At 43.3% G+C, this 26,991-nt stretch overlaps 1 protein-coding gene across 6 annotated transcripts in view; it reads right to left on the bottom strand.

Moving 5' to 3' along the window:
• The window catches only part of CELF2 (CUGBP Elav-like family member 2), a 307,113-nt gene that overhangs the window by 70,714 nt on the left and 209,408 nt on the right, over window positions 1–26,991 (bottom strand). For all 6 annotated transcript variants that reach the window (XM_087420841.1, XM_087420838.1, XM_087420836.1 and 3 more), the window contains exons 4-5: window positions 15,321–15,369; window positions 7,108–7,242 (exon numbers count right to left, since the gene is read on the bottom strand). In XM_087420841.1, the coding sequence (XP_087276967.1) occupies window positions 7,108–7,242; window positions 15,321–15,369 (184 nt within the window). The remainder of the gene's footprint in view (window positions 1–7,107; window positions 7,243–15,320; window positions 15,370–26,991) is intronic.

Here is a 26,991-nt window from a genome sequence, read left to right on the forward strand (position 1 = left end):
CTGAAATTTACATTTTATTCATCATGCACCCTTGGGCTTCTTAGAGAAAAAGACTGTGAAATTAATGCAGATTCAGGCTGATTTTATAATAATACCACAGCACACTAAAAGCTTAGCTAAAGCAACACAGACTTATTTCACTTATGATCTCTAATGACTTTAAAAGTGCATTGATTTTCAGTTGCTTTAGCCTTGCACAGTTTGAACTTAGGTATCAGAGAATAATTTAGTGTTCCACTCAATTTCCTCAAGACATTATTATTATTACTACTTAAAAGATTTCCAAATGAAGCAGATCTAAACACTGAGAGGCTGCAGCCTGGTGTCATCTCAGAGTGAACGTGTGAAACTGAAATTCCGGCATCAACAATGCGAGATTGTCGCCCCTGTGGCCGGTAAGCCAGATAGAACATTCTACCCCCAAACAGCCCACAGACTGTTTGGTTTATGTAAATCAATTTGTGAGCCATAAAATACATTTTCTTCTTTGGCTCTGCATGTGTTCCTGGTGAGATTATCAAGTCAATACTGTATTAGCACCTTTTCATCAAACAGCAATAAGAGAAAGCAATTGCCTGTCCATCACCCTCAAAGCACAACAACATCCAGTCATGAAAATAAGTCAATGCATTTTTTTGCATCATGCTGTACTTTTTAATATGCAAAAACTCTGAGTACATGGGAGATTCATCTCAAATTCACCTCCCAGTTAAGCTGGACCTATGAAGTCTGAAGTCTGGCTAGCTATGAATGCTGAGCTGTTTCATATAGTTCTGACATTAAAGTGGCTGATGAAGCTTACTATTTAAACATGCTGCCTGTCCCTCTACTGGCTGTAGCCTTTGTCATCAATAAAAGCAATTTGGCAGCCTCCTCTAAGGCAGCTAGATGATGTGTGTAATAGGGTGTGAGACAGATGAGGGTACCTCTTCTGGCTTCCATATTGATACTCAGCTTTAAAATTATAGAGTCCCAAATTTGACATCCGTTTCCAAGTAATATCTCTTCAAAAACACTGTGACGATCACTGCCATTATTATCAGAGGAAATAACTCAGATTTTTCTTTTTCCATTTCTTATCTTGAGACTACAATGGATGCAAAAGCAAATAATCTCATGGAGAGATATTTGAAACCGTGTGAGCCTGGACTAACTCTGCTTTTAATAGTCAAGAAGATTGTTGCATTCACTTCATTTGCTCCTATTATCCAGGAACACGTGCCAAACTGACAGTTTCAACTGGAGGTTAAGAATGCATAAAAAACACAGAATGTCAACAAAAATCAATAAGGCACAGTTTATGCACTTATCACAATTTTGGAACAAGTAGAACTTTTGTAAGTAACTTAGTGAGAAAGATATAGCAATTACCAGGTCTCAAAAGAAAAGTATTAGCAATAGAACAATAAAACTATATCTCTATCAACTCAAACCATTGACCTTTCCTCTATAAAACCTGCAATTAAAAGCGCTACTGATGCTTCCAATTATACAATCCTTATCCCGTCCAAAAAAATGATCTGACAAATCTGATGACTTCTTTAACCTTTTTATTCTATTGGCAGCGGTGCAGGGAGCGAGAACTTGTCTCCTTAGGGGCTCTGTCAAGTTCTGTACTGTGTGCTGTGCTCAGCAACTTAAGAGAGAAAATTACTGTGTCATTTATAAGGTGAGAGCGCATGTTGAAAAATTTTACTCTCCGTGCGTGCCATTCGGGGTGAAGTTAGGCAACTGCAGAACCAAATGTCTCACAAGTTGGTAGCTTGTTAACCTTTGTAATTTCTCTGAAACAGGAGGCCGTGGTATAGTCCTATGGCTAGATTTTAATTTTCTTTTCAACACCACTGAAAACATTGTGGTAGCTTTAGGACGAGGCCTCAAATCCATGGCTTTTCAGTAACATAGGGTCACATAAATGCCTACCACCAAGATTCGCTGCTGGCTGCTTCTACAAGCCAACTAGATGACTTTCCATTGGACAGAAATAACTTAGGTCATAACTGTCCCCTTCTTCTACTAAAAAGGAGCTTCTGGATGCAGTGGAGATCACTGGGTCTCGACAGGACAACTGCTCTGATCTTGTAAGGTCAGCCCTTAACTGTTCTAGACTGTTGTATGCGCTGTCTCAGCAGTCAGTTCTCTGGCTGCTGACCAAAAGGCAGGAGAAACTGGATTCTAGGGTGAAAGAAGATTCAGGTACACAAATAATGAAGCTACAATTTTTGGGGGAGGTTAGGTAAGATAGGCTGTATATTACTGTCTTAAAGCCTCCAGACACACAGTAGAATAAATAAATAAATAAAAAATTCCATCTGTAAATGTGGCCAACCTGGAATTTACCTGGCAATTATTTATTGTCTCCACTTTCGGAATGTCAGAGATTGCTAATAGAAATGAAAGGGGCTGAATTCCTCTTATTTCGGTGAGGTTGCCTTCTTGCTGCTAAAACAGATAAATGATTGACTGGGGAAAGGTTTCTCCAAGTAATTTCATCCTACAGACAGGATCTAAGGAAAGCACGCAGCCCTGTCACAGAGAAGATTTGGGAACACATCTATTACACCTGTCATTTCAAATGAAAGGCTCTCTTAACTCAGGTGTTCTACCTTTGTCTCCTGGCTGCAAGAGAATTTTGCGAGAACTAGATGAATTCTTGCTCTGCACCAAAAAAAAAAAAAAAAAAGTGCAGGCACTTTTAAAGGCCCAGACAATGCCTAGGTCTCTTGCTTTTCTGCTACTTTGAATGAGGAGCAGCAGCCTGCTATATTTCAACTGAAAGAAACATAATTTAAAATACCTGGTGCAGTGTGAAGGCGATTTCAACCTATGGAAAACTTGTTTATAAATTCCCATTCAGCCCAAGAAAGATCTTAATGCAGCCAAGGCTCCTGACTGTCTCTTTTTGGCAGTGGCAGGGTTTATTAAGCATATGCTATCAATATCATATTGGAGCATCAAAATTAAAATTCTAATCCACCATCCCCAGTGTTGGGTTAGTTTATTTAAAATTGGCATGGAGAGAGCATGCAGAGTAGGACTTAATAGTCGGCAAAATCCTTGAGATGAGATTGGAAGACTGTATTCAGAGCAAGATAAGATGCACTTAATAATCTGGGAGGGATTTGATAAAAGTTTCCACATATCTAAATGTTTAGGTACCATGCGGGCAAGACTAAAATGTTGCAATCAAAACTAAGTCCTCTCTGTGTACATGTTTTAAAAGTCAAAAGCCCTACCCTGATATTCTGATCAGATTTAACAAAAACAAATGAGGATTTAATGGCTAAATCCAGTCTGTGCTCACCAACATCCGTGAAAATATTGCCAATTCATTTGTCAGGGGTTTTGGCAGGAGAATGTTGGAACACCATAAACACAGCTGGAATATTCTTAAACAAGCAGAAAGTTACCTTAAATGGCAGTGAAGATTGGACTACGGTTTATGGGAAAGAAAAATGAAATCAACTCCTTCACTGTCTGTGAGTTACAGATATTCAGTTGTCATGGTGCAGAAAACCCTGTCGATTGTACCCAAATAGTCCATTCTGACTGTGGGATTATGGGTAAGTAAAAACATGTGTATTTTAGGAAATCAACACACTTAGGTGGCGCTGTCAAATAAATGCGCTGGCTTAGAAGCCTCAAGCTTTGATTTTGAAAGCAAACATCTCATTTGACTTGCCGCGTGTGGGCTCCTAGTCTCCCTGATATTTGTTGAGCAGCCTCAACACGCTTGGCAGGTGCTAGACGCTTGGCTGTCTATGTACAGCCATGACAATTTCCTAGGGAGGGCGGGTCTATTCTGGAACATGGCACAGATCTAGGTGCTGGTGAGTAACAATGGGACTTTCAAAATAGTCTTTCTTGCCAATATGTAGATTATGTATTTTTAAAAACAGTGATTCTAACTGAAAGTATAGCAGGGCTTGATAGATACAAAGTTGTGGGTCCTGGCAGCCCACTACTCTGATTCAGTAGGGGGTACTGAGTCAACAAGCCTGGAGGAACCTCAGCTTAATACCTATCAGGGAGAAATTTCAACTATGGATGTGGCAGGGAAGAAATGACCTTAGAAACCTGTGGGGGAGGCTGCCATGCTAATTGCCTTCTTTGTCTTCATTCTTATAGCTGAACTGGGCAGAAGCAAAAAAAAAAACAAAAAAGGAACCACCCAATGGCACCTCTCCCTCATCATAATCAAATAGTTTGATTTGACACTTTTTTATTGACTGGTTTAGTATGAGAAGGTACTTTCCAGAGCAGCCGAGCTTTCATTTCACTTAATTTTGATATATTTATTTTCTACACAGCTGAGCCAGCAACAGGCACTGAGACCAGAAACGCTGAGTGCCCTTTATCTGCAGTGCCACCAATGAGAGACACTTATTAATATTTGATTGAAAATGGCAATTCTTTAATGAAAGCAAAATAGTAGCACGAAAGAGAATTGTTCTCTGAACAAAGACTGATTCAGGAGCAGTCCCCTGTACCCAGGAGTCCCTGGGTCCTGCTAATTGAAAAACCTACCACTGTCTGTCTTTATATTTCAGAACAAATGGTTATAAATGAGTATTTTCTTTTTTGCCGTAGGGAATTCTCATCAGTTCACCAGAAATTACTTTTGTTAAAAAAAGGGGAGGGGAACAGGAAGGAGTTCCACTCTTTACGTTGAGCCAGCATGTGCATAAAATACTGAAGAGAGTGCTCCCATAACTTGTTTCAGAAACAGGGAGCTTCTGGTGGCCAGCACTGGTTCATCAACCAAAGGGCAGATCAAATTAGCCAAGTTCTCTTGTCAAGTACTGTGTCCTGCTCTTTCTTATGTAGTTTTGGTTGCTTTAAAAACTTATCTACAGAAATAACTTCACATACGCTCAGGGAGCTCTAGAGGCTACAGGCCCCAGTGCTATTCATTGCTGTCCCCACCGGACAGATGGAGAAACTGAGAGGGAGAATCATTCCATGAATCGGCCCAGGCCAGCAGTGGGAGAACAGAAGCCAAGAATTCATACTTCATGGTCGAGGTCTCTACTAAACCATAAGGGTGGTGTGCTTGTCCCAAAAATCTACATCAGTAACTAATGATCCACTATGAGATAATCAGGGCAGCTATTTTGACTGCTGCCATTTACAAATGGGGAAACTGAGGGATAGAGCCAGGAAAATGAATTACCTACGGTCACATTTCATGTTGGAGAAGTTTAGGACTGGACCTTGGGGTCACTGACCTCCAAGCTACTCTAAATGTCACTATGAACAATTTAAGGAACTTTCTTTCTGTTCTTCCTCCATGCTATATGCCTTGGTGAATGAAAAAAGCAATGATAGCACAGGAGTGGGACTGAGAATAATCACAGGAGAGAAAAGTGGCTCTAATTACTAAATTGGCAGCAGAAAAGGGACTGCAAAAATATCGTCTTTCCTCCATTTTTATTCTTCATTTCGCCACACTGCCTTTTCCCATGGGATTAGTCTCTCCTGGTTTGTCTGCCTCAGTGGGCATATACCTATCCTGACTGCAGTAGATGGATGGTCGAATGTGATTAGAAGCTCTCATGGTGTGAAACTGCTAGGATGGCACCTAGAGAAGGAGGACAGGAATCCTAGTATCCTTCTGCTTTTGAGGTGGTACAGGAGCCAGAGGTTGTGCCGGCCACGAGTACGATGAACTCTCTGTGTGACACTGGTGATGGTGTGGGTGGTAAGCTACAGATTAGTCTCAGGCGCTGGGTCTGCTGTTTAGGGATCACACTCAATATCATGTCTTGCTCAACTTTAGAGTCACATCTCTTCAGCAAGAGCTAACCACCACCAGTTTCAGAATTGTTAGAGAATGCATCCACTGTGATGTCCATGCCTCCTCCCCTCTTTTTTAAACCACCTTCAGGAGAAAATACAGGGATTGCAAGCTTGGAGCTGTTCCACCTCCTCCTACTTTTCCTCTAAACTCCCTCTGGTTTGGGGCTCTGGAGGCGGAAGTAGGCGGAAACCTTTGTTCTCTGCGCCTTGGATTCTAGCAGCTGACATCATGAAACTCTCTGTCTAAGAGTCAAAAGAACAAATGTTCTTCCTTACGTGGTGCTGAATTTAGGTAACACCAGGGAGATGGGTGAAAATGAATGCTTCCATACTCAAGGCCCAACCTCTTCTTTCAACCTGTGGTTTGGGATGGCAGTGCTGTCCCAGGCCAGAGACTGAGAATGAAAGATGTTTCTCCTGAGCCCCATGGAAACTGCCCTGATAACTACAACAACAGAATGAAATCCTCTTCTTGTTGCAAAAATACGGATTTCTTAGAAGGACTGAAAAATATGTTTTACATACATGCTTTCACTCCGGCCTCCCTGGACTGACTCAGGAAACTGAAGTCCGACGAGCTTTAACGCTCAGTGACAACCCTCATGAGGGGTTGAAGGAAGGAGGTGTGTGGCATTGTCAAAGAGGGAGGCCAGCGTGCAAAAATACTGGTTTTCCTCAATGCCCTGGGCCTCAGCCTTTGCTTCTATCATGGTGACAAGAGGAGCCTACAATCTTCTGGATGAAGTCATTTCTCTGTCACTTAGCAGACTCTCTGTCCTCCGGACTCAAGGAGTTTTGCTCTTTAAAATAAAACCCTAACACCCCGAGACAGGCCAGGTTACTCTGAGTCCATATCTCTCTGCCCGACTTGGGGACATCAATGTTTTCTTCTTGGTTTACATCATTGTCTGGAGGCCCATCCCTTAACATTTCTCTTGGGCACAGGCAGAAAGCCCGAAGACTAAGATGAAAACAACAAATATTCTCTCTCTTCCTCCACCTCTCTCCCTCAACCCCCCAAAATCTACTTTGAGACTGAAGAGGGCTAGAGAGCGACAGGGCAGCCTGTTGGCCTCGTGTCTGACAGTGATAGCCTGAGCTAATATGTTGGCATTGAGACCTTCTCCACTGGAGAAATAAAAGGTGATCATTTCAGATTCGGGGAAAAGTTCAGGTTGGATAACTTTATCACACGGGATGTATTACAGGGTAACCTCTTGCTGTGTGCGGTGCCTACATCTACCTTGACTGTGACACAGAGCTCCAATTAGCACTTAAGGGAAGAGACTTTATAGACAGCACACTCACCTCGGCTCAGCCCGTCGGGTCCCCGGAGGATCCGGCATTCTTCTATCTGGCCAAATGGAGAAAACATCACCCTGATATCATTCTCATTACATTTCTTCGAAACCATTCCTATGAACAATTTTCTGTCTTCCACAGCTAGGAGACAAAAATAATGAATGAGCAGAGGCCATTTCACCTTTTTCCTTGTAATCAATGCTTCATTACCACATCAAACCAGGTCCCAGTCATCCGAGCCTGAAAACGGGTCCCCGGGCTAACTCTTCAGACTTCCAGTTTCCCCTCCTCCTCCACACACACCATCCTGCCTCTGCTCTCCTGCCTTGCCCTTCCTGAACATTTCATCTCTTCGTGAGCTTGTCCTTACCAATAAAACATCTTCACAGGACACAAAACACTGTGAAGTCCTTTCTCCCTATCTGGAAACTCACAGTAACGTGTTTACTAAAATACTAAAGTTCCGCGGAATTGCTAAACACCATTCCATAGAGATATTTTTGGATACAGATTTTCATTTAGGTTTTTTGTAGATGTTCTTTTAACTTGAGTGACAGGGAAAGAAAAAGGCCGGGAGAGGGAAAATGACATGAACAGATGTAGTGGAATAGTAAACAAAACTTGTAACAAAGCATTCAACAGAAGAAAACATTCTTCTCCTCTGATTTCACATTGCTTTGTCCCCACTGACCCAGACAAGAATAAGAGATGAGAAAGATGCTCATTTCTCCACATAGCTAGTCAATGACCTCCTTTCCATAGACTGCTTATGCAGCCTAACCAGGACAGCTCATGGTCTGAGTGTTACAACTAAAGAGGAAGGCGATTCTAGTGAAGAGAATGGGGCTGCGGCTACTTGCGAGTCATGTCAGGATGGCCCCAGGCTCGGGTGACACATGTAACAAAAACCGATCAAGGAGAGAACAATACTATTCCACCCACTTGGAGGTAGGATTCTTGATGAGCAGAAATGCATTTTGGGTGTCATGACAACAATGTGCCAATTCTAACCTTGGAAGCTGACGGGGGTAAAGGTTAGAGAAGGTTGACCTCTGATGACCTGGGAGATTGTCCTCAAAATCGACACGCTTGTGCTCAGGATAACTGGCCTACGCTCAGCTCAAAGGTACGATTATAAAGAATTACAGGACAGTGTTTAGAACTTCTTTTAGGAGAGAGCAAAAGATTGTCACAGAAGCCCTTGGGGAGAAGTCTTGTTTATTTCCCATGTTTCATTTCAATCTATTTCTTAGAATTAAAAATAAAAGGATAGCCGGCTGCACCAGCACTTCAAAAAGTCCTGGCTTAGGGGAAGGGCTCTGCCATACACTACTTATGTACAGGCCTTCGTTTTGTATCTGTGGTATAATCTCGTCATTGCTATTCAACTGGCTCTTATTTCTGTTTCTCTTATTCCTTCCCTGGACAGCAAGTGTCTCATTTTCATTTAACCTACAACAACGGATACTAAACTTTCTAGGGCCAGTTGCTTTGGCCCAGATATGTGGCCCGTGCCCTCCAGGAGCTGGTACAGAAGATCCATCCATGAATCAGTAACGTAACACATGGCGCTTTACTCTGAAGCAGAGCTGACAATAGAACTTGGCAGGAATGGAAAATTCTATCTGTGATGTCCACCCACTACAGTAGCTAAAGCCACGTGTGGCTACTGAACACTTGAAAAGTGGCTAGTGTGATTGAGGAACTCAATTTTTAATGTGATTTAATTTTAACTAAGTTAAATTTTAAAAGCCACGTGTGACTACTGCATTGGACAGTGCAGCTCTGAGGGGCTTCAGTGAGATGGCTAAAGGCTCCTAGTCCTGGAACTCTGGACTAAAGTGAGAGACTTGAAGATATTTCTTCTAACTCTAGAAGAGACCTGAGGCCCAGCAGGGGGAAGGGACTTGCCCAGGTCCTTCAGTAAGCGGGGGGCCTAACCTGGACCCCAACCTGGTACCCTACTCTCAGCCAGGGTTCTTCTCATTCTACTATGATTCCTGCATGTCCAGAGGAGGCACAGGAGACTTAGAGCGGAGAGTGATGCTGTGATTAGCGACCTAGGTCCTGATTCCAGTGCTGCCATTACACTAATGCGTGACTTTGGATGGTGAGCTGACCTCTGGACCGCAGTCTTGTCATCCATAAAATGAAGGTTTAAACTCAATTCTTTTTTCTTTCTCTCTTTCTTACGTAATGGAGAGAAGGCAGCCGAGCTACATGCTTCGGTTGATTGAAACATTTGGGGGGGAGGGAATGCTGGAGCTCAGAATCCCTTCCACCCAGCCTCTCTCCACACTCGTGGCAGCTCCTAAGACAATGCAGAGAAAATCCAGGGCTCCAAGGAATACAGGTTGAAAACCACAATTCCACTGTACTTGTAAACTATAAGTGGTGCACTGAAGTGTGTGAGAAAGGCTGGAGGGAAGATGTGGGATCTAAGCTGGCCTTTAAGGAGCACAGGCAGGATCTAGATGGGACGGGGGAAGAACATCCTCACTGGGCAAGGTACACAGTTGGGAATAAGTAAGGACTGGCTTTGGGTGGATGGAGGAAAGCAGCCTGACTTCAGCACACTATGCATCATTTTCTGCTTCATCTGTAGAGAGGGGCTCAATGTATGAGGAAGGTAACAGATCTTCTCCAACACCAGGTCGACCACTAGGATGCCGGACTCCTTAACACGTGAGGATTCTGGTGGCCCTGAGAGGATGCGCGTTCCCTTGACCGGTTAGGGGAAAAGGATGGAACTGACTGAAATGGGGCAGAACAGGGAGGGAAAAACTTTTAGTTGTAGGTGTTATTCCCCTGCAACTTCCCTCTCATCTCTGGGACTCCTACCCAAGGAAGCCACGGCTGATATCCTGATGCGAGAAAAAAAAAATTCCTGTTTTCTTTTTTTCCCTGAAGAATCTGGTTTTAGTTCTTTTAAACAAAAGCAAATGATAAATTCCCAGTTGGTCCTTGGTTTCACTGGTAAACCTATAATTATGGTATTTGGCTAAAACAATTTGCAGGATTTGAGCTTCAGGGTGATGCTAGAGTAAACTAAACAGGCAGCTTCTGAGTAAGCTGGAAAATGATTTTTTCCTAAGATGAATTTTAAGAAAATGGAAACCACTTATAAAGAAGTCCTGACTTCCGAGGTATCAGGAAAGGTAAACACGCTCAGGCAGGGAGACGGAGAACTCTCATTTTTTTAAATAACAAGCAATAGCTAAGAAAAAAACTGGAAACCTACACCATTCTTGTCCCATTCAAAATGCTAACTTCCTTCCCGGTGTGTGTGAGTGTGTGTGACTGTGTGTGTGTGTGAGTGAGCACTGGCGAGTGTGCACACATAACGAAAGCTGCATGTTTGCAAGCCTTTGCTCACCAGTGTAGCTCTGTGGTTTTAACAGTTGGGCCCTGTTTGTTTAATGGCAAAATGGGGATAACTAACTACACACATCCAGCTTTCCTCACCCTTGAGTTTTTCCTATTTTCCAGTGAAAATTTATTCATAAAATTGATTCCTGGGATGCCCACTTTAAGGATCCCTACACAGCTTTGTCAACATTTTAAATAAACATAATTATCTTGAATTCACTTAACTTTTTCATCTATTTTTGATGAATTTCTTGGTGGGTTTTCCCTAAGTATTCATAGGCAGTAAGCATCTCACCATTTTTTTAATCAACAAGAATGGCAATTGCTTAAATAAACCTGCTCTGTTCAGAGTATTCTGCTAAGTGCTTTAGGGGAATTAAAGAAAGATAAAAGATAAGGTCCTTGCCCTCTAGGGAAAAAGTCTGTTTTCCTTTGGGTGGGAGAAACACTTTTATATACAAAGTGCTGCACACATGGGGTCACGGCCATCAGTTATGACCACAGCAGAACTGAAAGGTGTTCCATACCAGTGGCCATTTCCAGTTCTCCTTCCACTGTTTAAATGAGAAAGGGTTAATATTACAAATGGGGACTTTTTTAAGTTCGGGGAATAGAAACTTCATCTAAAAAAAAAAAAATCCCTCATTGTAAGTCTCTGCTAACACCCCGGTGTACAATCTGTCAAAGTCACACCTGGATTCGGGGCGGCCTGAATTAATTAACAACTTTTCAATGTGTTAGTGCTAACATATGGCATTTAATACTGCCTCTAAATCCGTGAGTCTCTCCACTTTGAATTTCAAAATTATTTCTTCATCTTCCAGTAAATCGGAAAGCCACTGGATGGGAACACCCCGAGATTCCTCTCTACTGGAAGCTTGCAGCTCATCACTCTCCCCCCACAATATTTAGTTAACTTGACTTCTGCGAGCTCTGAACTTGATGATGCACGCACACTGGGGTTTTCGGAGGCCTTGAGAAAAGAGACAGGGGCTTAAATGGCATTTCTGGATTCCAGGCTTGAAGGACCCCTGACAACTTGTGAGGTTGGAGGGTTAAAGCAGGACGGATTTATGCTCTGTCCAAAGAGTGAAAAACAATCCTGTCAACCAGGAGCATGACACAGGAGGGAACACTGGCTACAGCCACTGAGACCCCCAGCACAGAACCAACGGCAACCCCTATGCTTTTCTTTCTCCTCACTCACTGCTAGACAAACTTCAGATCCAGCAACTGCATTTCAATTTCAATCTTGCACAGCTGCTATCTTTTTCTGCATAGCAACAAAGGATTAAAACTGGAAAACAGGCCCTCTGAGGGGATACAGAATGAAAGAGAGTAACTATGTTTGTGCTAGTTTATGCTGGTGCCTGAAATCCACACCTCCTCAGTGTGCTTCCTACATCCAACTATGTGCAATGGAAAAATAACAACCAAGTTGGATTGTTGCAATTTGGGTATTTATTCAGTGTGTTCTTTTTAAAGGCCTCAGCATTTTATTGCTAATCCAGAATGAGATTTTTTTTTTTTTTTTGGACACCTGGCACAGATGCACAGGGGCAGGAAATAAAACGTTGCAAGTTTGCATAAATGTGCTAGAGGCTGCAGCTTAAATCAGAGCCAACTAAAAGGGCAGGTTATAGGAAGCCATGGAGATTCTGGAAGCCCGTTATGTAAAATATGAAAGTGCAGGGCAGCTCTAAGAGCAGACTAACATTTCTGGGCTCACCATAGAGGTTCCCTTTGTCAGAATCTCTAGACGACAAAGGCTTACAAGAGTGATTGCTTTTCTGGATGTCATTTGTCCATCGCTAATTAATCTGTGATTAGCAGCCCTTTCTTGCTCAGCAAATACAAAGTTCTAGCAATCTGAACATCGTGATGATGAAGACAGTAACTGTCTAACTGTGATGAGTCCTTTGTGCCATCCATAAATGTCAGCAAACTCAATAAAAGTGCAATTAGAGCTCGTTAGATTTCTTTCACAACTGCAGGAGCTATTTAGAGCATATGAGCTGAAGAAATCTTTGTGCTCTTTGAGCTCTGGAAACTATGCTTACCTGTCAAAACTGCCATGTGAAATCAGAGAAGGCTTGCAGCTCTTATCACTTGCTTTTGCAAATTATACATTTCTCCTGATTCTTCAGTCAGGTCCAAGGAAAACCTTGAAACCTGTTCATGACTGTGCAAGGTGAGGCTCCATGAGCCTCCATAAAGAAGAGCGCTTTAAAAGCAGCTTTCAGTCCATTGACACTTTCTGGCTTTTTTTTTTTTTTTACTGGGAAGTCAGAAAATAAAGGTCCATCTACAAAGCAAAGGGAGAATGGGCCCAACGAGAAGGTTGGGCTTTTCCTTCGTGAGTACAGATCTGTGCTTCAGTATGAACAGCCCAAGTCTGGAAAAGCCAGCCTCTGTTGCTCAGAATGCACTAGATTGGCTGCCTCAGCTAGCCAGAGTTACGCCCATAACTTAGCAGTTATGAATATTTACTATGTGCCAGGTATGAGGCTGAGCTCTTTAGAGATGTTAACTTATGTGCTCCTCCAATGACTTTGTAAGGTAGGCATTACAAGAGGAGTTCAGACTACAGACCACCAAAGCCCCTGCTTACAGCTGGAGACGCGGAGGCCAGGTGGTTAGGGAACCTGCCCAAGGACACGACTAAGAAGCGCAGGGCCAGGGGTCAAGTCTGGGCCCTCCAAAAGAATTTTTAACTACTACCCAGTGTTGCTTCATGAAAAATGGCATTGTTAGGTATTCTCTCATCTTAATCAAATAGTGCCCAATCCTGCTTGTCTTTTGAGATCATGCAAAACTGGGTGTGCCCATGGCCGTCTTATTCTGTCATTGTGGTTCTGGACCCAAAGCAAACATCACCCTCAGTGTCTGAAACAGACAGTGGACAACAGAGGCAATGGACCCTTCTGAGACCTCCCAGTTATCTTGTGGACAGGATGCTCCAAGTCAGGGTTCGTGCCCGGGCGGTAGAAAATGCAAAAGAAGAAATCCTTTCATGGTACAACGATGGGTATTTCAGGTCAAACATTTCCAACTCAGTTGTCTAATGTGTCATGTTTTTATAACTATGACCTAAGGTTCAGAAATAAGACAAACCCTTCTCCCCAGACTTTCATTCCATGGCCTTTGTCCTGACACTGTTTAGAGAATTATGGGGCCAAAGGATAGGGAACATCTCTTGGTGGCCAGAAGCTCCCAGATGATTTTCACTGATAGGATTCATGCCACAAATACAAGATTCCTCTCTCCTGTCTCCCATGAGGAATAGAACAGACTATAAACATGCATTTCTGGAGCAAATCGGCATGGGTCGAGGGCCTCCTGCTTGGGTAGACATACTCACTGCAGAACACTATAAGGCCAGGGAAAATCTGGGTGATGATGATAATCAACATTTTATACAAGTGCTCTGTCATTTACACAGCACTGTTACAAATATCTTATATGAGTCCTAAAAAAAAAAAAAAGGCAATCTATGTGAGGCCATTACCATTATTCCTGTTTTATGAATGAAGAGATTAAAGTTCAGTCTTTAAGTGACTATTAGATACTTAAATCAGTAGACAGTCTGTCAGGAAGTGCCATGAGGTCAGGGGCAGTGTCTTCTGTAGTCTTTTCTTCCTCATCTTTTTGAAATTCGTTGCTGCTGCCCCAGCCCCCAGCAACATGCCTGACTCACGGAAAGTCATTAACGAATAACTGTGAATAAAAGGATGATGTGACTTGACTAAGGTCCTGCAACAAAGCAGTGGCAGATTTTAGACCCTCTGACACTAATGCATGTTTGTGATAAAGCAGTATAGGAAAAAGGGAACTGACTCTCAGAGAAGGGTGCGGCGGACCTGAAGATGGTGGGAAAGCACCCAAGTCTACTCTCCGACAGACAGATCAAGTGCTAGCAGCACCACGATGCAACTGGGAATTTTCTTCAAAACTTTCTAGTCGGTGAGGAAGCCAGAAAATGAGATGCACTACAATTAGCAAAAAACACCTTGTGGAGAGATTTAGAGCCCAATCATAATTTACATTTGCAGATATGCAGATCTCCAAGTGTATGGCTTCTGCCCTGATTACTAATTAATGAGGTGCAGAGCTGCCCGTGGAAGGAAACCGTGCTGATTATGTCAGCCTTGTGGGACAGGGAGGCTCTGAGGTCTGAGACACTAGAAGATTCCTTTAACACACATTTCAGTAAATGCAAAGAACAAAACAGGGACAGATGGTTTGTATAAATGGAAGCAAAAACTTAAGAGAGAAATGTGGCCATCAACCCTCTCGTGTCTTGGAGAGGCAAATCTCAGTTATTTCACGGACCTCATCAAACGCATATTTTCGCACCGAGTGTAAGCTTATTTAATCAGCAGACTGAATTCTGAATGAATTTGGATGCAAATCCATGGGTACAATTTAGAGAAGAGTGCCAGAAGACAGTCTCCAAGCCAGAGAGGAGCCAACGAAAGCAGAAAAGGCCCCCTTCCTACTCATCTCTGCATAGAATAAGGTCATTCCTGCCCATCGGGGTCCTGTGCTGCTCTGTGGGAGGAGATACACAAGGGCAAGAGGCCACAGGGTCACCACACAGAGCAAGTCCCAAACAGAGGGACACAGACAACCATTTCTTGTAACATCTTTGCAGGTCTCTACATGGGAGATAAATGAGGCAGGAGAGGAGGTTCACATTTTTCCAGACAGGCCAGCTGCAGTGGAAGTTTCCTGGAACAGCTCTCTGCCTTTCAGAGAGAAAAAGCAACTGGGGCTGGCTCCTCCCTCCCCCACCTGCCTTCTTAACTTAGAGAAACAGACATGAAATGAGACAGTTGGTCACCACCTACCGTTTGACTTTTCACTATCTGCAGGTTTCATCTGAATGGGATGATGCATCTAAAAACACAAAAGTGAGAGAGTAAAGGCAGATTGAACAACCGTATAAACAGTCTCAGAAATCCCACACTATTAAACTTGAGTTCTGATATTCTGATAAGGGCGCACAAATAGTAACAAGACCGCTCCCAGTTAAAAGTAACCACATTAAAATGCAAGCCTGTGTTTGATGTTCAGCAATAGAGTCCTTTTAAGTCATGGGGCACTGGCACGCAGTCTTTAAAAGCTTGGGGTTTGCAGTCAGACTTGAGTTTGAAACCTGGTTCTGCCACTCAGTATAGTTTCTGTCTGTATCTTATAGGTAATCCTGGTTCTGCCATTCAATATAGCTGTGTGACCTTGGGCAAGTGTCTTAACTTCTCTGAGCTTCAGTTTCCTCATCTGTGAAATGGAAATAGCATCTGCATAGTAGGGTTGTGAGAATTAAATGATAAATGCATGTAAAGTCCTTAATAAATGGGGAATAGGAAAAAAATAGCTATTTTTATTTTGCATTATTACAAATTTACATGCACGCTATCTTTTTTTTCTTTTTCTTTTTTTGGTGAGGAAGATTGGCCCCGAGCTAACATCTGTGCCAATCTTCCTCTACTTTGCATGTGGGACACTGCCACAGCATGGCTTGTTGAGCGGTATGTAGGTCTGTGCCTGGGATCCGAACCCATGAACCCTAGGCTGCTGAAGCAGAGCACGTGAACTTAATGACTACGCCGTCAGGTCGGCCCGAGATTATCTGTTTTTCTTCTGGCCATTCTATGTCTGCTGCATGGGTTTTTCTTAGGTCTCACAGTTATGAGTAATCTGAAGATCTAGCAGTGGACCGATTTAGGCACTATTATATAATTTTGATTAAACACAAGTATGGAATAGGAATGCAGAGCCACGGAAAGAATGGAAGGAAGGAGAGAAAGAGGGAAGGAGAGATCTTATGATCATGCTTAGTATGTGTGCAGGAGCAGAAAGAACTTGAGACAAAATGGAGCCAAGATCACGAATCGTGGCAGAATCGGGTTCTCTACGGCTCTTTATGCAATGCCCATCACCCCACTGTACACGATCCGCAGTTTACTCCAAGCACAGAACGCTACCACCATTTCCAATTAAAATAAATTCCTCCGACTACTTCCAAAGCTCCTCTTGCTTCATACTTCACCATACCCCAAGGAACACAGAAGCCACAGGGTAGATGGAATCACTGGCTGTGCAAATGCTTTTACTATAGTGGGTCCCGTTCTCTCTGAACCTTTAATTTCCCCAGTGGACTACCATCACTCACAAGCCACAGGTCTGGGTTTCATCTTATTTAAATGAAAGGGGAATGGTACTTGGCTCTGGCACTTAAATGATAGGAAATGATCATCCAGCAGTCAGGACCATGTACCTCTGACGCCTGCCAGGGTCATCAAAACACGAGAGGAAGAGGAAAGAGGGAGTACTCAGAGGCCAAGAGGCTAAATAATTCAGAGCAGCTTCGTTTATTCTAAAAGGCAAGATGCTCTTATGCATAGAACATAGGCCTTGAGGTGTGGGGTCTACTCGTATTCCCAACTCCATTCCTTAATGTATTCAACTTGTGGAGGAGAAACCAGAATGCGAATAGACTGTTTAGGGGTAAGTAGACTAGTCTTTTCAGAAAAGACTGGAATATATACTTAAAAAGCAGGCAGAACTAAACCCTGAACTGGCCTAAGGAATGTGGCCTCTATCCTATAGGTAATGGAGAGAATGACCAAAAAAAAAAAAAAAAAATGTTTGGGGAAGATGGACTGAGTCCTTGAGTAAGCTGTCCTTCCAACACGCCTTTATCTACTCATTCAGCAAATACGTGTGAAGTACCTACTGTGACCCAGGCTCTACGCTAAGAAGTGGGGAACAAAGGCCAAGTGAGGAAGTTCAGACCCTTCGGGGGCCCACTGTGTGCTGGGGGAGACTGACACGTAAACAGCCCCCCAGCAACATGGTCAGTGCTATGTAGACACAGGAATGAGGCGTTGTGGGAGCCCAGGGGAGCAGGCACTTCATTCTGCCTGGTGAGGGAAGAGAAGGCTTTGCAGCAAAGGTGATGTCTGATTCGAGTCCTCAAGGCCAAGGTGGACTTGCCAGCAGAGGAAGGGGGGATGGCATTTGAAACCAATGAAATATCCTACAGAAGGACACAGTGGTGACCAAGACTATACTTCCTCCTAGCAAGGGGTCCAAAATGTCTGTGGGGAAGCACACAAGAAGAGGCTGCAAAGACTGTGGGCGTCCCAGTCTCAGAGGATCTTGTGCGCCGAGGAACTGAAACGTTGTCTAAAAGTCAACGGTCAAGCGTAGGAGATTTAAGTAGCAAAGGCAACGACACCAAATTTGTATTCTAGAAAAGTCATTTTTGGCTACAGTGGAGGATGGATTATAGAGGAGAGATGGAGGAGACAGGGAGAACAGTTAGGAGGCCACTGCAAACATTCATGTGAAACTGAAGGTCTAAAGGTCAGAGGTGACTGGCTAGATGAGCAGGAGAGGGAACCCCAGCCCTGGACAACTAGATATATTGTGGGGTCATCGTCCAAATAGGGAAAACATAAGCAAGTAGTTTTGGGGAAGACGGATGAGAGCAGGTCTGGACATGCGACATTTGATGTGACTGCGACGTAGAGAGAAGTTGGGAACGTGAGTCTCAAGATCTAGAGATTGCTCTGGGAGGTAACGCCAGAGGCCACAACCATGGATGAAACTGTATAGGGAGGGAATACAAAGTGAAGAGAGACAAGAGCCAAGAGCCAGGGGCAGACCATGGAGAATATCAGAAAGACGAGGCTAAGAGGGACAGAACGAAGGGCAGTCAGAGGAGCAGGAGCAACTGGTCGCAGAGGAGCCACGCGGGGAGAGCTTCAAGAACAATGTGGTGATCAGAGCAAGCGCCACTAGACCCCATGGGGTGAAAACGCTCAAGCGTCCTTTTGGATTTGGCAATAAAAAATTCTTTACGGGGGGCTGGCCCGGTGGCGTAGTGGTTAAGTTCAGTGTGCTCTGCTTCGGCAGCCCGGGGTTCGTGGGTTTGGATCCCAGTCACGGACCTACGCCGCTCATCAAGCTATGCTGTGGTGGCATCCCACGTACAAAATGGAAGAAGATGGGCACAGATGTTAGCTCAGGGCTCATCTTCCTCAAGCAAAAAAAAGAGGAGGACTGGCAACAGATGTTAGCTCAGGGACAAACTTCCTCACCAAAAAAAAAAAAAAATTAATAATTCTTTAGGGAATTTATCAAAAGCAGTTTCTGTGGGGTGGTGGGGGCCAGAATGCCAGTTTGTAGGGAGTAGGGGAGTAAGAGGAAAGATAACAGTGGATATGATAAATGTAGACAACTATTTCAAGATAATGAGCTGCAAATGAGGGAAGATAGGAAGCCTGAAGGAAGATGGGGGTGGAGGATGGGGGTGCGGTCTTTCCTTTCCAGGTAGAAAGACTTGAACAGGTTAATATGCTGAAAAGACTCTGATGGGATTCACAGATTAAAGGTACAGGAGAGCGGAGATAAGCGCATCTACATTATGTACGGGACACAGAAATGAAATGGATGTGACTCTTGCCCACAAGGAGCTTACGATCCAACACGGTGGCTGATATGCACATATATAAAGAAGAAGAAATGTGACCAACATCAGAAAAGGAGCACAGAGCGCATGTGTAGGGCATGGAGGTCTGCAGGAGGAACCTGGGAGCCGCAGGTCAAATTCATTCCACTCCAAAGCTGTGAAGGGCCCTGGGAATCATTTAGTCCCATGCTCTTGATTTATAGGTCTGAAGGGAATAAGTGCTTTCACTAAGGACACACAGCTGGTCAATGACAGAGTTGGGATCAGAAATCTAAGCTCCCTGCTCTTGATCCAGTGTCAACTCCCCCACAGCACATTGCTTCTCCACAAAATGCCCAACATGGGACTTGGACATATGAGCCTACGATGAAGAACTGCAGGCTGCACTCAGTGAAGGCACCTGTAATATCCCCTTTGATGAAAGTAATCTTCCCTCCTCTAAACTCCCATAACACTTTATCTATGTAGCTTTATGATGCATATTACACTCAGAGTTGACTCTTGCTTTTCTTGCAGCTGCTGAGAGAATTAGCTCAGTTTCTGACCTAAGACTATCCAGAAGGCTCAGGAATGAGATAGTGGTCACCATAAAGCAGCTCCTGCCACCGCAGACTTGAACTTTGTTTTGGGCCCAGAGGTGGAAAAAGTCAACTTCACCAAGATCTGGATCATCCGACCATGGTGATTTGGAATGGGTGGTCACCCTACTGCAGGTACGCTCCGAAGACAACTTAGATAATGTATCTAAAGCACTGTGACCTTCTTGGAGAGAGATGTTCACTCGGTACCATCTTAAGAAAGGCTCATTATCATGAGCAGTTCATTTGAGTTACAAATTTCTGATCAGATACAGGATGTAAATGTCAAGGAAGACAAAAAATGGTTTGGAGGAGTCGTTCTCAAAATCTCATGATTCCAAGAAGTTTGGGAGATTTGTCGAGAGCAGTAGGGAAGTTATTGTAAGGGAGCAAACATCCTAGTTTAAAGTTTCAAGTTATAATAAAGGGATTCTTTCCCTACAACAGGAAATGGTTTCAAAGATTTGACCCAGTATGACTCTAAGACTACTTATTCATTCACCTATTTCTGCCTTTACTAGACACTCTGTTAGGTGCTGGGGATACACGGATGGAAAAGAGCTCTCGTCGTGATGGAGCTTGTAATGTATTGGTAGAGACAGTCAACCAGTTCCCACAGAATGATGTGTGCAGCGTGGGAACTCAGAGGAGAGATACCAACATGGACGAGGTTGGCAAACTGGAGAATGTATCTCAGCTGAAGCCATGTTTGAGTTCAGTCTTGAAGGAACCTTAATACTAGCTGTGACATGAGTGAAGGAGATTTCAGGGAAGGAATAACACATTTGAAGGCACGGAGTATGAGAAAATAGGTTATGTTGTTGCTAAAGAATGATGGTATGGCATTCTAACCAACAGACGAAGCAAGAGAAGTCTACAAGATCATTCACCAAATGCAAAATACGTAAAGCACAACAAGACTAACAGTGGGGAATATATTCATGGATCGAGCAATTTCACGTATGAGGGAAACAGTGCAAGTCTACTCAACCCCAAATTGAAACTGCTCTAGGAACCAGGATTGGCAGCCAGTGACCACACCCTCAGCACCTTGCTCAAGAACTAAAGACGAAACCAGAACTGCCGCTTCTCAATGCTGCTTCTGTCGAGATTAGGGAACCGGCAGTATCCACCGCCAGAGTTGGATGAGACAGGAGATTGGAGCTCCATGCTGCGCTCTGCACTTGGAGTCCCAGCTGACAGCAACTGCCCAGAGGAAAATAGGCAGTCACTCTTCCAACCTCCTAACGTCTCACCACTTGTAAAGGAATCTCAGAGTCAGGATGGAGGCTAGTTCCCTCCTCCTTCTGTCTATGGCAGTGAGCATATGATCTTCAAGAATTTTTAAAGAAGTCCCCTAAGAGATGTGCGTTAATTAAATTGAGACTGAATCTCCATAACCATACAAGATTGGCTCTGTCTCAAAAAATCTTCAGTGGTCTGTATTGTCATGATCTGTCTATACTGTTGGAGGCATCTAGGAATTTCATAAACACCAGCCTGTGACATTCACAGGGTAGTTTTCCTGGGGCATGGTGAAACAGTAGCAGCGAGTCTCTTACTTGTGTTCGAGTCAGCTGTCCTTGGAGCAAACTTAGACAGCAGGAGGCCTCTGGTTGTCTTAAACCAGGCTCCCTGTTGGCAGAGTGCTCATCCCAGGGAGATAGCAAGGTCAATCACTTTGGAAATACATCCTGGTCCATGGGAGTAAATTTGACTTAACCTATTTCATCAAGTTTACATTTCTATGAAGAAAGCCTTCTAAATCCATTTCCTTGAAGATCTCTATGACTGCACATGATTTTCTTTTTTATTGCAGACCAACATTTTGCCTCAAGTTACACATTAACGTACTGGTTAACTTGGTCTCTATTTAGCCCTACTTGTTTAGAAACAAATGAAACCTAAGGGGAAATTTTAAGAGCTGCCTCCCTACATCCTTCCCAGGGTGGCGGGGGATTGAAGCCACGTGTGTTCCTCAGAAATCCCTTGTTTAATTGCGTTTCCATCTGTGTATTGAGCATTGCATCACACACACAGAAGGTGGAGACTCACAGAGAGGGGCCTTGTGATCACAGCTCACTGAGGCGCCATTTCTTTGGGGTCGATAGGCTTTCATAATATGCAGGCTGCTCCTCTCTGACACGGGCGGAGCTGCCATCCGCACCTCTCTTGTGGGAAACTGTCCGTCAGTGCTGGAGCACGCTAGCCTTCCAGTATGAAGCCTCACCCCTTATCCTCCCTCCTAATGAGTCAGTGGCATTTGGCCCTCGCCCCCCTTTTCCCCTCGTATACACACAGGACCCCGGAACCAGGTTTTCCAACGCCTGGTCTTCAGAATGGCAGATCTCTGCTAGGACCTGACGCTCCTCACTCCTGAATGTGTTGACCTTCGATTCGTCACAGAAGAGCCCAGCTGTGGCTCATGAAAATGAAAATGAGGATACGAGTTTGGAGCAAAGCCATTACCCACCATCTATGGGGGTAACTGCACTATAGGGAGCTGAACATAACCCTGGCAACAGCTGTCACTGCCTCCATTACGAGTCCTATCATGTCACAGGGACAGAGACGAGGCTGGGCCACAGAGCAGTAGCATTCACTAACTGCGTTCTCTCGAGTTCCCATTATAGACCAAGTCTGCCATGATGCCCCCAAACCTCTCTGCCTTAGTCCTGTGATGAATACTATTCTGAGTTTAAACAGCCAACATTAACACAGGCCAGGGCTGGGAGTTGGAGGACCCGAGGGAAGGACATGGTTGAGAGGAAAGTGACGCAGCTGGTTTCGCACACACAGGAGAACTCGTGTTGAAACTCGGTTTAACCCCAGCCATCGCCAATTGATGAGTTAACCACCTTTAACACGAGATTCAATAAAAAATGCTATTTCTAACCTGAAATGGGTTTTACGGAGTCACTGTTATGCATCTCTTTATTAAACCTATCCCGCCTCCTTGAGAGAGCAGCCGTGATGGCACATATTATAAGCTTACGGCCCATAAAATATTTAAAGGGAGAAAGAGAAGGGCGGGAAAGAAGTGAATTCACAAAAGAGCTATGGGCCAAATGAGAAAACTAAGGGATTTCAGCCAGGAGAGGCAAACTGGAATTATTCTTTCACTCTATGACAACTTGGCAAATGATTCATGCAGAATACCTTGTATCTTTCTGTACAGTAGACTATGAAATACCAAAAGCACCTATATGTTCTGAATTTTTCTCAAAAAAGTTTTATAAATGGCAAAAATAAGTTTCAAAAGAATTGCCACCAACCGGAGGCACACCAGCCCCCCAAATGAAAGTGCGTGTATTGTCAAGGGTTCTTCTACTATAGGAAGGAGCCCCCAAAGCTATATAGGCTGGCTTATCTCTTTGGGTAGGTAATTTTGCCATTTCACTTGCTGTTATATTATCCTCTGCACAAGGAAGATTGGGAAGAAACAAAGGTAGCTTTAGGAATGTTGACTCATCAGTATTGAACAAGAACTTTTGAATTTCTCTGATTTTTTCTTTTATGATAACAGGATGGTAAACTTGCTAAGATATCTTTAATAGAATGACACCTCTGCAAGAATGTAGACAAAAATAACGTGTTGAATCAGTCAAAATTGCCTTCTATCGTTGGGACAAAGCCCAACTTGGAGCTCATAGCTACACGTGTTAAGTGAAGTGGAGAATTTAGACAATTTTTGTGAAAATTGAGGAAATCTTCCCTTTGCTCTCAATTTTCCTGTGCCAAGCATTGTTGCAGGCTCTTTATATGTGTTAACTAACATAAGTGTCACAACACTCTGAGACAGGTATGTGTGAGGAGCTGAGGGAGAGAGGGATAGAGAGATTAAATAACTTGGCCAAGCCATATAGCAAGTCACTAGTGGAGCAGGGATTCAAACTCGAGACTGTCTGAGGCCAGAGCATAAGCCCCCACCGCTCCTCCATACTGCCCTAGCATACATCTAGACAGTTGTACTGCACATAGGTTTGGGGTTTCCAAGAACCTATAAAATTACCAAAATTTTCTTCTTCCATACTAGACGTAAAGACCATCTCAATCTACAGATTTCTTCCCAATTAGAAACTCACATATGAATGTGTGCAATATACATGTGTACATGCATATATGTTTATGTGTGTATACGTTTCACATACACGTATGTATAAAATACTTTAAATTAGCCTCAGAACAAAAATTATTGTCTGGGTGTTCTCCATGAAAAAGGCAGGTAAGAAAATTTAAAAAGCTACAGTGATTGAAAGAAAAAACCCACGGCCTTATGACCACGTTAGGAAAGTGTGGTCCAGTGCACGTGCCATTTGACTGTGAAGGAACTGTACGTTCCAATCCAGAGGCTCAACGCCAGTTCTTCTACAATCCCTTCTAGCCCCTCTCAATAAGACACACAAAATGCAATTAGACTCTGAGCTTTGTTTCATGGGGCAAGCTATCTGAAACGTTCTATGCCTACGTTGATGAGAAGCAAATTGGTGATGAGCGAGATCAGCTATCAAGTGTTCTGTGAGAAGAAAGTACTAGTTTTGAATCACTGACATTAATCGATCTTACATTTTGTGGTCTCTTCACAAACTGTGAGTGCAAAAAAGTACACTGGAATCTATAAAACGAGTCAAAATGTGAACCACTTATTGGACAGGCCAGCATTTACTCCAGGAGGCCCTGGTATCTGTGCAATGATTGGATTGTGCAATGCCTGTTTACTTGACTACTGCTTTGGAAATTCTGGAGAAAACTGAGTGCAGAGCTGCCCTGTGAAGATGCAGATTCCTTGGTGGAAGCAGACTGATGGTCATCTACGCGTTGAGTCACGGTACTATCCCAAATGGCCCTTTTGCGCATCGTCATTAACCGAGTTAACATCGTAGGCGCGTAGAACACTTTCAACCAATATTGCTGACAAATATTTTTATAAAAGTTATCTAAGCTAAGAAAAAAGGGGATTTGAGTGTGACAACAACAAAGAAACATAAGTTATCCATTCTCTTCCCGTGGCAAAAAAACATAAGCTATCCATCCTCTTCCAGGGGAAAAAACACCTAGTGGAAATAAATTACTATTTCTTCCTAATAGCCATGCATACACGTGATGTGCTTAAAACGCTGACTGCATAATAAATGCTCAATAAAGTTATCGTTATTATTTTACATAGTATAAGAGTTTCTTTGAGGGAAAAAGGACAAGGTCCTGTTGGAAAGCTAAGAAAATATACAGTGGCCTTTTCTGGCCACCTGGGAAGTACACAGCTATCTTGCCCAACTCCCAGCTTTTTCATATATACTAACAATCCATGGAAGGAGAAACACCTGTAGAACCCAGAATTCTAAATCTGCTTTGGCTTATTAGGCTCCAAGGCAGCTTTTTTTTTTTTTTTTGGTGAGGAAGATTTGCCCTGAGCTAACATCTGTGTCAATCTTCCTCTATTTTGTATACGGGATGCCACCACAGCATGGCTTGGTGAGCGGTGTGTAGGTCCACACCCAGGATCCAAACCCATGAACCCCGGGCCGCCAAAGTGGAGTGCGCGAACTTAACCACTATGCCACCGGGCTGACCCCCATGGCAGCTTTGTTAGCTGTAAGGACACCACCTATTTACATTCCTGTTACAATCACGTGGTATATACTAAAGGGGGAAAAAACAAGCAATGTAGCCATTTAATCCTGGCAATAAATAAAATATTGCAGGAAAATGAGATTACTCTGGGTGGAATTCTATGAGGGAATTTGGAGTCTGTTATGGTGATTAAGTCATCATTTCTGACAGATGACTCTAATGGGCTGTCAAACACCATTCCACAACCCCATCTGTAACTCAGTTACTCAGCGTCCTTGTTACTCAGCCTATCTTACCTTCTGTATATGAAACACACACAAACAAGAGGAGACACGGCCCGGCTTTTATTATACTCATTAGCTATGATTAGGTTCCGTGTTTTCATACTAAATAATAACACAAGCTTCCATTTTGCTTTATTTATTCTCAAAATGAGAAGAAAAATGAATAGGACGCATGGAACATGAGTGAAAAATAATTGTCAGAACAAAGAGCAAGTGTAATGCTTTTAGAAGCATTGCTGTTGAAGAAGAATGTTAATCCTTTCTTAGTTTAATTTTTCTCGGGATTATATTAGTATAGTACTTAGGGAGGTAAATCTATGGTGCTTTTTAACCCTCCAGTCAGATTTGGTGCCTAATTAGCTGTTATTTCAGTAGAAAGTATTGTTATTGTGTTGAGCAATGTTATTACGAACAGAAAGCAATTTCTTTGATAACATTTCATTTCCTCCCTCTCCGTCACTGTGTCTTGGGGATATAATAAACAATTCAACCAGTCAGTTGAGCTCCCCAAAACATTTGGTGAAAAGCAAATCAAAACTAGTTAAAACTAAAAAATGGTACCTAGGTTTGTCTAGAATCCTCTGTTTAGATCTATATGTTTTAATGACCAAAAACTGGAGAGTATAAAGCAATTTTGGAAATGGAGATAAATGGAAAGACTCAATGTAAGGAAAAGCTTGTAGAATTATAGAGCTGCTGGGGCAATATTATGACAGCCCCAAACACAGCAAAAGACCACACGAGGATTTTATGTGACAGCTGGAAGATCACAATCACTACTGACTGATGAGCCAAAATTAAGAGAAAGGTAATAATTTGCCCTTATCACTACGTGGGAAATATAGAGATATCCTTTCCAACCGTGATTTCTTTTCGATTGTGGAGCTGTCTTCCAAAATCAATGATGGATGCTCCAAGAGCCATTCTTCCAGATGTTACCCAGATGCTAAATTAGACACGCTTCCTAACTGAGCCATGCAGAATATACGCCAAAATCATAATGCCTGACCTGGCCCTTCAGGAGTGGTTTAATGACCTGGCGCTTCATTTACATTTCCAATACTATGATCCTACAGGGCACAAACTTAGGATAATCTCATATTTTAAGACAAAGGAGTCTGGTTTAAAAACAAATTGTCCTTTCGACATTAGTCTCTCCTCGTAATGACCACCTTTGGGCTCAGTTCTCACACAGCCTTGGAATAAAGGAGAACCCAGCCTGCCAGGATCCTGGTGGCTCCTTCCCCATACTGTTTTTAGGTCATTCACTGTTACCCAGTGAATTGGGATTAACCAAACCCTGCATGCTGGTGAGTGATGGCACAGCACCTCCCTTGCTAACCTTGACTCCGTGTGGGGAAGCCCATTTTGTTTAACCTGCCCTGCTGCCTGGGTTCACAGGGCCTGTTTACTCCCTGAGTATCCAGTTGGGAGTCCTAGCCAAACTGGGAGCTTGTCTCCTCCCCTGGTCTCTCTGCCTTCTTCCCAGGGCTCCACTGGGTTACTGATAATCCCTGGTACTAATTCCTGGAATTATCTTTACTCAGACTCGTTCAACCACACCCCTGCCTCATCCCCATAAGAAATATCCTGCCCAGATTGGACTTGA

Source organism: Ceratotherium simum, chromosome 32 (genome assembly GCF_057802395.1).
Source record: "Ceratotherium simum simum isolate JZ-2026a chromosome 32, ASM5780239v1, whole genome shotgun sequence".
NCBI lineage: Eukaryota > Metazoa > Chordata > Mammalia > Perissodactyla > Rhinocerotidae > Ceratotherium > Ceratotherium simum.